At 37.4% G+C, this 10,346-nt stretch overlaps 1 protein-coding gene across 1 annotated transcript in view; it reads left to right on the top strand.

Annotated features, from left to right (window-relative positions):
* Positions 1 to 2,677: 2,677 nt before the first annotated feature.
* Positions 2,678 to 10,346, top strand: part of LOC108977290 (ras-related protein Ral-a) — a 15,259-nt gene continuing 7,590 nt past the window's right edge. The window contains exons 1-2 of the mRNA XM_018946904.1: positions 2,678 to 2,950; positions 3,037 to 3,197. Coding sequence (XP_018802449.1) covers positions 2,798 to 2,950; positions 3,037 to 3,197 — 314 coding nt within the window. The 5' untranslated portion in view covers positions 2,678 to 2,797. The remainder of the gene's footprint in view (positions 2,951 to 3,036; positions 3,198 to 10,346) is intronic.

Here is a 10,346-nt window from a genome sequence, read left to right as displayed (position 1 = left end):
TTTCTATAAATTTTTTTTTTAAATTTTCTATATTCGAAGTTTCTCTCCACACCCAACTAATATACATATTTCCTCTTCAATTTGCAACACATTTTCATGCATAAAGGTATACTCACGTACATATATACATACATATACATATGTACATATGTATGTACAATCAATATTTATAATGTTAGCTGCCGTTATTTAACAACCGCATATCCACTTTCATTTCAGTTGCATTTGTCCCAAATTGGTTTGTCCACTTTTACGCTGAATATTTTTGTGCGAACGTGCATATGCATGTCTGTTCGTGTGTGTATGTATGTAGCCAGTCATTTGATGTGCACAAATGCCGGTGGACTTTCTCAATTTGGCATTGCTGACATTATTCCGATGGGTTGGCATTCCGGTCTGGTTACTTTTGGCTTTCGTATTATGTAACAAATGCTTGCATTTCAGCACATAACTGCGGATTAGTGTAAAATGCTGCACTCAATTGTAGTTTTAATAGTTTACACCAAACTTGTAAATWAATAAATTTTTGACCTTTGCGGATTACTTTTTTTATTTGGAGATGATAAAATGGGTCTCTTATGCTTTCTGTACTTGCTAGTTGTCTATAGATTTATAAGTCCTCGAAAATTTGAAATTTTGACAACTGAAATCAGCATTCTACGGCAGTCGAGTTTACATAATATGAATAAGTTTAGATAGTAAGACTAGGATTGTCCACAGTAACTCTGATACGTGTTTAGTGTGCCAAACAAGCTTCGTAAAAAATTTTATACTCAGCGATTTTCGTTTTTGAGTGCATTAAGTCCCCGAATTATATGTTATAGATCCAGTATTGAGAAGCAGAATTCAAAATTTTTATAGTTTTGCAATTTATTTTCCTGAAGGCAATCGCGATCGCAACTGTATGAAAATTACTGGATTGCTTCGAAGTCATCCAAATTATTAGAAGTTAAAATACAAGCTATTTCATAACAATTTATTAGGCCAAGGAACAATCGGCTAACCTTGTTAGATCTTAACACTGCTATTATTAAGAGCACCACTTATAAAATATAATATCTATCTCTCTCATGTTTTAACTTCAGAATGATTTTAACAAATCAATTCGCCTTTTTTTTTAAATATTTTAGTATTTTGAAGGCGTCTCTTACTGAATTATATTTTGATCTAGGGAAACTTAACCAGATTTTGCAAAATGTGCAGAAATACACAATATCAAATTCTACCGAGGGACCATGAACCTCAGTAGGTCACTAAGGCGGAAATTAAACTCTCCAAAACACTTCTCTTGCACTTTCAACAAATACATTTCGGAATTAATGAACATTATTCACCGAAAATTGCTCGGTTTTTCCAAAAAAACAATTTTTATTGGATAAGGCTTATCTTGAAACACACATACTGTCTCGACTGCTGTTTATTTTCTGCCTCATATGCGTAAATCCACGATTCACCACCTGTCAAGAGGTCATCCACCTGTTGCGAAGCACCGTATTTTTTAACATTTATCTCGATCAATCGTCACGAACCATTTTTGAGCAATTGAAAAATTCACGCGATCCAACGTGAATTTATAGGTATCTCAATATCACGATAAGTTACATGACGATCTTGCAATATCAGATGAGAAGGGTTAGGAGAGTATGCAAAGAGGTGGACAGTGTCATGCGGGAACTCATTGCACCCTAGACATATATTTGAAACGTAAGATTTTAACCTACTACAGTATCCAGAACGAAGATACACACCAAAAATGGTGGTATGACTCCAAATACGCCATTCACTGAGACGGAAGAGGGTGTTAATGGCTCCACTGAGAAGGGCGATCAGTGCTTGACGGAAGTTAGTTGCGTCCGAAGTCTGGTCGGCGTATTTTTTGCAGTCGTCGAAGTAGTAGGTGACTGCAGGGAAGACTTTTGTGAAAGCATCCCAGCAGGACTTGCTTGGAGAGGAGTTCATTATGCTCCTTAGCTGGGAGCATACGCGCTTCACTAGGCAGGTGTTGGATGGGCGACATCAAAAGATATCCTCTGGTCTTGTGGGCAGTGTTCTAACAAGTTTGGAGCTTGCTCGTCTGTGTTTCATTGCATATTATCAATTGGTCAATATTAGAGCTTATGTTTTCGAACTTAACCTCTGTTTAAAAATGAATATTGAGGCTATCTCACTATAGTTCACTTACATATAAGCACTAATCTTCAACAACGTGAATACTCGTTCATTAAATATTTCATAAAAACGCAATGAGGACATGGACGTCACAAGCTGTCATGTGGTTTTTACAGCTTCCTACCCAGCAGGTCAGCATAGATAGCTCACTGACGTTCATTTTTATTCCAGCGATTATGAGAAAGCATACACCTCGAATGCAAGACAACAGAGAAAGCGCATGTTTTTGTAATGAACATTATTGTTGTCATTTAATAGGATTTTCACGCAAAATGCGAGAGTAAGAAATACCGCTGTTGCATGCTTGTACATACTTATATACGATAAAAAAAAATTTGATGTCTTCCCGTCTAATAACATTACTTTTCTTTGCTTACAGTCAAATCAGGATATAAATAAACAAAAACTACTGTTACAAACTACATTCAACTAAGAATACAGTTGCTTTCGCCAAAAAAAAAAAAAAAAAAAAAAAAAAAAAAAAAAAAAAAAAAAAAAAAAAAAAAAAAAAAAAAAAAAAAAAAAAAAAAAAAAAAAACAGCGGAAACATAGACCGGAAGTACGGCGTAAAATCAAGCACTTAACACAGCAGCAACAGCGACAACAATTACAACAACAGTCAGACAAAATGAGTAAAAAACCGACAGTTGGACCCGCGCTCCACAAAGTGATAATGGTGGGCAGCGGCGGTGTCGGCAAATCGGCACTGACACTACAATTCATGTACGACGAATTCGTGGAGGACTACGAACCAACCAAAGCAGATAGTTATAGGAAAAAGGTGGGTGCAGTCAAATTTTTTCATTTAGCAAAATAAGCAAACCAATTTAACTTTTTGTTTGTGTGTGTGTGTGTGTGTGTTTGCAGGTCGTTTTAGATGGCGAAGAAGTACAAATAGATATATTGGATACTGCCGGGCAGGAGGATTACGCCGCCATACGTGATAATTATTTTCGCAGCGGTGAGGGTTTTCTCTGTGTCTTCTCAATCACAGACGATGAAAGCTTCCAGGCAACACAAGAATTCAGGTGAGTAAAATTACTTAGAAACACATACATATATACCTACATACGTACGTGCCATAAACATTTGACTATCAAAATTTGGCCAACAACATTCACCTTTGCTTACAAACGGTTTTTCGTTAGTGGCGTTTGTCTAGCATTTGGCTTTTGTTAAGCTGCTGATTTGTTAGCCAAATTGTAGCCGGCGTATTAGTGAAATGCGTTGACGACTTATGACTGTCATTATAGAATAAGCCGGTTATTATGTTTGCCATTTTTCATGTATTCTTCTTCGTTATTGAGTAAATTGCCGCAATTTTCACCTTATAACTCGCGGTTGTCTTCGTGTCTCTTTTTAGAGCGTATTATTTATTTATTTTTGATTGACTTTTTGGTTGTGCGTGGTGTTCAGTGTAAATTTGCTCGGATGTGTTAGAAAAATTGCAGATTTGTTTATTTTTCCATATCAAAAGCGTGGAATCGCTTATTAAAAAAACAATCTCTAGCATTTATCAGAGTTTAACCTACAGAAAAGTCGAACATTTTTCAGGAAGGTGGAATAATGCTAAAATTTCTTTAACCTGCCTAAAAAAACTTTTCTGGAGATCTCCAAATTAATCTATGTAGCAAAACATATCAAGTTTGGAACCAAAAGAAGTCTTGTGGAGAAAAACCTAGAGTGAATCTTCTCTTCTTTACTGGCGTAGACATCTCCCAAATATTTCTAACGCCGACTGATCAGATAGTGTCATTGTCCATGCTTCTGCACCATATAGTAGGACGGGAATGATAAGACTTAGCGATCTAAACGGGATTAGATCTTTGAAATAACGGCCCTTGGTCGTATAAAATTCAGGTCAGTTCTGGTGCGTAAAACCTGCTGTTGTGGGAATTGAACTAATAATTCACCGATCTAAACGGGGTTAGATCCTTAACTACGCCGCACCAATATGGTCGCCTGTATGCAGTGGAACGCAGACGAGTAAGCTTCAGACTTGTCAGAACTACGACAGGATGCCTCTTGATGTTTTCTATTGAACACCTGCATAGTGAGGTCAGTTTGCTCCCGGTTTAAGGAGTATAATGAACTCTTCTCCAAGCAGTTTCTGCTGGGGTGTTTTCACAGAAATCGTCATTCCTCAACTAAGTCGACGGCATCAAACAATACGCCGACCAGATTTCGGACGCAACTAACTGACCGCTATTCACAGTGTATCCATCAACACCTTCAGCGACTCCCTCTCAGAGAATGCAGATGAAGAGCTCGAGTTGTCGCGAGAAATGAGAGTGACCCTTGAGCAGCTTCGTTCTGGATGTTATAGCCGGCTAAACTTCTACTTATCCAGAAGAGACCTTGAGATATTTAATATATAATATGTACTGCGTGCAATGAGTCTCTGCATGACACTGGCCATCTCTCTGCACGCCTCACTAATCCTACTCATCTCACATTCCTCTCCCTTTTATCCGACACCGTCGAAATCACACGTTTCTTGGGCCTACTGTTGGATGACGTCGAATACAACTTATCTATGGTAAGGAGTATCCTAACGGGGCTACGCACCCGTTACAACAAGAACAACAGCGTGAGTGATGACCGTTCCCACGTAGACGTTCGGGTCTACATAACGGACACGGATTTTTTATCCGGTTAATTACTGTCACCTCGGCAGAGTTTTGCGTCTACAACAACAATAATAATAACAACAGCAACGGGAATGATGAATGACTTTAGAATTGCCCTTCTCAACGACGTCTGGTGAATCCGAGAAGCCCATTGTCACTATTCCGAAAGATTGGACTGTCAGTATCAGACAGCCAGTAGCCTTCTTCGGAGTAGATTCGCCGATTAAAATTCTGCTTTGACTGTTCCTTAGTCTCTGCTGTTTATCAGTTTGCCTATGCTCCGTTGGCGTTCACGACCAGACGCAGAATCTCCTTCGGAATTCGCAGCACTTTGCGTTATCGTCGCTTGTATATACTATTTATCTTCGCTGTTGAGAATAATTGTTCTTATAAAACTAATTTGACGGAAAGTTACATCTGATATGACTTGACTAACTACATATGTATATGTATATATATACATATATATATATATATATATATACTCTTAATTTCAAGTACGTCTAACATCTGACCTCATTAAGCTCCTAAATGTGCTTCAATTAGTGCACTAATACCGTTACCTAAAAAATGCCACACCTTTAAAACCATAAAACCGTTAGTTATATTACGTATCCAATATATATATAGAAATATGTACCCAACCATTAGGCCGTAAAATGCAGAGTTAATGCCAGGACACAAATCCTTGTACGTCAGCGCATAGTTTGCGTGATGGCGTCGACCTTAATGTCGGCATGTCACGTAAACACGTGGAATATTTTGCTCGACTTCCGCATAACACGCGGCATACATGTAAGCTCAAGTGCATACCGTATTGATCCACTACACGCTGCGGCGTCAACTTGACGCGTCCTGCAGACGGAACTACAAAGCTTCGCATATAAACAGTTTTAAAAGTGCCTGGGCCGTGGTAATGGGTGGCAGATGCGTTGCTCTCCGACGCAAGAAAGCACGTTCGCCAGTATGCAAATGTATTTGCGCTAAAGTGTGTGTTACCTAGTCTACCATTAGACTTATTTCACCTGCCACGAAGCGAGGGTACATAACAAATCACGTGACGTATCATCCACCCTTGGCCGCTGCTGGCCAACGTTGCCTCAGCAACACAAACAGCAAAGGGATGGGCTGTGCCAACAGGTAATATTTCGTCGACCCAGTGGGATTTTGAAATATTTTTAAAAAAGGCATAAAACGGCTGATATTTTGGAAAGAAAAAGCTGTTTTTTATTTTTTAAGGTTCTATGGGGAACTTTACATGTTTGTTCTACATATAAAATACATTTTCGTTTATGTTTTATATGCTTAATTTATATTTCGTTCTGGAACCCCGTGTCATTCATGCTATTGCCGTTTTGGTGGTTGATCTGTTTATGTTTTTAGTCCATTAGTTTTATTAATTCAGCTCTTTATCTTTTCATTCGCATTTGTGAGAATAAGCCAGACCTCAGTTGTAAGTGAAGGTTATACACTTTATTTATAATGTCTTATATAATATCAACGGTAAAAAATGAGGTCAACTCAGGTATTGTAAGGAGATATTAGGTTGTCAAAAATGTTTTGCGGTATTTTGGCTAGTTGGCGATGAGAGCGCGTAGTTCTAGTTTTATTCGTCGCATCGGGTCATGCTATACCTTTTTGGAAAGCTCATTTCACGCGCTAACAAGTGTTTGATTGATTGTCGTTTCTTTTAAGTCGTTCGTGAGTTATAGCGTCGCAAATATGGAGCAAAATAAAGAGAAAATACGGCATATTTTACAGTACTACTACGATAAAGGCAAAAATGCATCTCAAGCCGCTAATAAAAATTGTGCAGCTTATGGACCCGATACAGTTTCCATTTCCACCGCACAACGATGGTTTCAACGTTTTCGTTCTGGTGTAGAGGTGGTCGAAGATGCGCCACGCTCCGGAAGGCCTGTCGTCGAAAATTGCGATAAAATCGCTGAATTCGTCGAAAGAGACCGGCATAATAGCAGCCGTAGCGTATCGGTCAAGAGCTGGGCATGAGTCATCAAAAAAAATTTTATGAACAATTGAAAATTCAATAAAAATACCGCAAGACCTTTTTGACAAACTAATATAATAATCTATTATAAAACCGGGAATTTTTGGGGACTAGAGAACGAGTTGGTTTTTTTTCGGTAGTCAAACTGATTTGTAGACATTAATACTTTTCTAAGGGTCTCCCTGTGTTTTGGTATGTAAAGGGTGATCCATTTCCAGGTTTCTTATTTAAAACCAAAAACACAGAAACTTCAAATCTAATGGGGAATGTTTATTATCAGTCGAAAGAACATTCTTTGGCATTTATTTCTTGGTGATTATGTTTCTCAAAAGTTGGCTACATCTCAGATAGTCCATCCGTTGAGTTCAATTTTCGATAAAACGTAATCTCTCTTAATAAATCCATTGATTGATGCAATGTGTCTAAAGTGGTGCCGAGATAGCGAACTTCAATTTCAGGCATCAAATAGTTGGTTATCATGGAGCGATAACGGTCACTATTGACGGTAACGTTCCTACCAGCATCGTGTTTGAAGAAATATGGACCGGTGATTCCACTCGCCCACAAATCACTCCAAACCGTTGTTTTTTTGAATGTAATGACAGCTCTTGAATCTTTTCAAATTGCTCTTCGTCTCTTATGCGGCAATTTGTTTACATACCCGTTGATTTAGAAAAGGGACTTATCGCTGGACAAAATTTGCCTCAAAGACGTCGCTTTTTCTTGGAACTTTTCAAGAGCCCACAGAGCGAAGCAATGTCGCTTGGGAAGGTCGAGCGGCTTTAGTTCTTGCACAAGCGGTATTTTGTTCGAATCGATTCTCTTAGCTACGGCCCGGAGTGGTCTATTCGGTCGAATACTATATAATAATGAATGCTGGATCTCAGGATGGTGTTCCGAATAGTACGCCGATAAAGTAAATTTTCATAATAAAATCAAACGACTGTAAAGGTTGTTCAGGCTTAAGCTCATGATGAAATGCCGAACCACATTGAAGAAAAATAACATGACAGCTTGACACGAATCACGTGTCATCAGCCCAAAAAAGTGCTATTGAAAAGAGTACCTTTACTTGGATCACCCGTTAACACCATGTTAACCGATTTTTTTCCCAGAATTTGATGAAATCGACGAGGGCGATCTCTTTTTCCAACAGGACGGTGAGCCGCCTTATGGTTCAAATATAAACATAGACACATTGCGTGACAAGTTTGGCGACTCATTAGTTTCGAGAAATGCTCTCGTCAAATGGTCGCCCAGATTATGTTATTTAATGCCTTTCTCTGTTTAAAGGAGGATGAAAACATTCTGGACAATATACCCGAAATGCTGCTCCGCGTCAAGACATTTTGACCAAATATGAGTGTTTTATTCCAATTTAACATCACATCGTTCTTGTTGGTAGACCTTATAATATATATGTGTACCGGGATAATACCAAATGTTAATAAATTATTCGAGCCGAAATAAAATTTTAATTCTTTCTTAATGGGGTTATGTAGTAGTTAGAAGGTCGAAAAAAGCGAATTTTCCAGAATTTTGGGCCAAAAGTTTGTGCACATAACTTTATTCTAAGAGTTAGTATTAGTAAATTGTATGATTGTTTTGGAGAGGAACCAAGAGCTCCTCTCAAAAAAGACGTTTTGCTTAACGGGATCCTCTGAATTTAAAAAACCAAACAGATTTCGTTAAATCTTAAATCTAGTAATTAATCCAAGGAATATGCAAAATGGCGGTTTCTCAAGTAAATTTTTTTTTTTATCAAAAATGTTTTTTATCAAAAATTTGGCATTAAATGATTTGTAAAAAACTTATTTATCGGTGAGAAAAAATCTTCGATTAATTACTGAAAATTTATATAAGACGCTCGTGTTAAATTTGAGACTAATCGGCTTAGCCGTTATCTAGTAATGTTTGTCACCGACTTTGAAAACGCCATTTTCAGAAGAACACGTTTGAAGTTTGGGATGTACTTCTTTTAAGCACTCTGCAACGCTTTTACAAGTTTTCGTTTAACTTCGAAAATATTCACCGGAACGTTATGAAATTTTCTGTGTGTATTCATTCGAAATTAAAAATATATTAATAGATGGTCTAAGTCAAAGTCTATGCCTTAGTCAGACAGAAAATGTAGAGTACATTTATATGATTTTTAAATTCTCTAAGTTGTATTAAAATCAACACCCACTATTTTCAGCACTTTCATAACGTCGACACTTTGCACTAACCATTTAAGCTAATGCAATATTAATTCCAATTTATCAGTTCCATATTGTATTCAAGCGGAGAATGCTGTTAAAAGGCGCATGAAAAACACACGCTTCGATCCGGTCCATTTAAATATTTGTGCAAACATTGTTGTTCAAATAGTCGAGTGCGAATTTTTGTATRTATTTGTGTGAGTGTGTGAGCCAATGCAACAAAGAGTATTTGTGGATTTATGGGCAACCATCGGCAAGCAACTGACTCGAATGCGAATGCCAACACCAAACAACACATTTAACGCATGAAATTCACATTGAAATTTCCATTTGCCGTGTGATTTGACACGCACACATCACACCATAACTGCGCACGCTTTTCCAGCACTCTGTAGACGCGCAATGAAATGTGCAAAATTAAATGGAAAACTGAAAAACGAAAGCGAAAAGCCTCAAATGCAAAATCAAACAATAAATTAAACACACATCCGACGCGCACGCGAACTACCTGAGAAACTTGTTCAGATCTACAAAATATATATATTTAAATACATATATGTACATACATAGCATATACATATGTATTTTGTATGTACTGTTATATACATACTTTTACCACTGCGATATTCACATCTGATTGCAGTCGAATACAATCGTCCGTACTTTTGGGTGGTAACCCCCTGCTGTTGCCTGTCATAGAGACCTTTTTTCTAGGCTTATATTATTTTTATTTTGATTCTATTTTTTCGCCTGACGTACTAACATTCGCACAGTCGATCGGTTTTTGTCTAGTATCGGCTTTTCCATTTGCCATCTGACAGATAGCGGTCTTGACTGCTAGGCCGCCAGTCGGCCGTGTTCACATGGCAGCTTTAATTGGCTGTGAAAAAAATTTGAAAATTGAAGTCTAAGAAAAATACAGCAATTACCTGTCAATACATGCGAGTATGTATGTGCTACATACATACATACATTTGTAGCGCGTTTATCGTTATTCATTAGAATTTTCATCGCGTGTTGTTCGCATGAGTCAGTATTCAATAAATTGCCGTTGACTATCAAAAGGCTTTCAATATACATATATACATACTTACAAATATATATGGTACCCATACTTACATAAATACGTATGTGTTTGCTCGTTTATTTAAACTTTAGCGTTTTATGTTGATTTGGGCAATTTGCTTCAGTTTTTAATTTTTGACGGATTTTACGTGCTTGTGTTCAATTTGATTTAAGTGCGTCAGTTGTAGCACTAAGCGATTACAATTGCGAGCATGTTGTATTGAATTGAAAGGAAATTCAAATTTTATAAAAAAAATTAACTTAAATAAAAAA

Source organism: Bactrocera latifrons, unplaced genomic scaffold, assembly GCF_001853355.1.
Source record: "Bactrocera latifrons isolate USDA-ARS-PBARC rearing strain unplaced genomic scaffold, ASM185335v1 scaffold_86, whole genome shotgun sequence".
Classification (NCBI taxonomy): Eukaryota; Metazoa; Arthropoda; class Insecta; order Diptera; family Tephritidae; genus Bactrocera; species Bactrocera latifrons.
The sequence above is the reverse complement of the archived record's forward strand: the minus strand, read 5'-3'. Positions and strand labels throughout refer to the sequence as shown.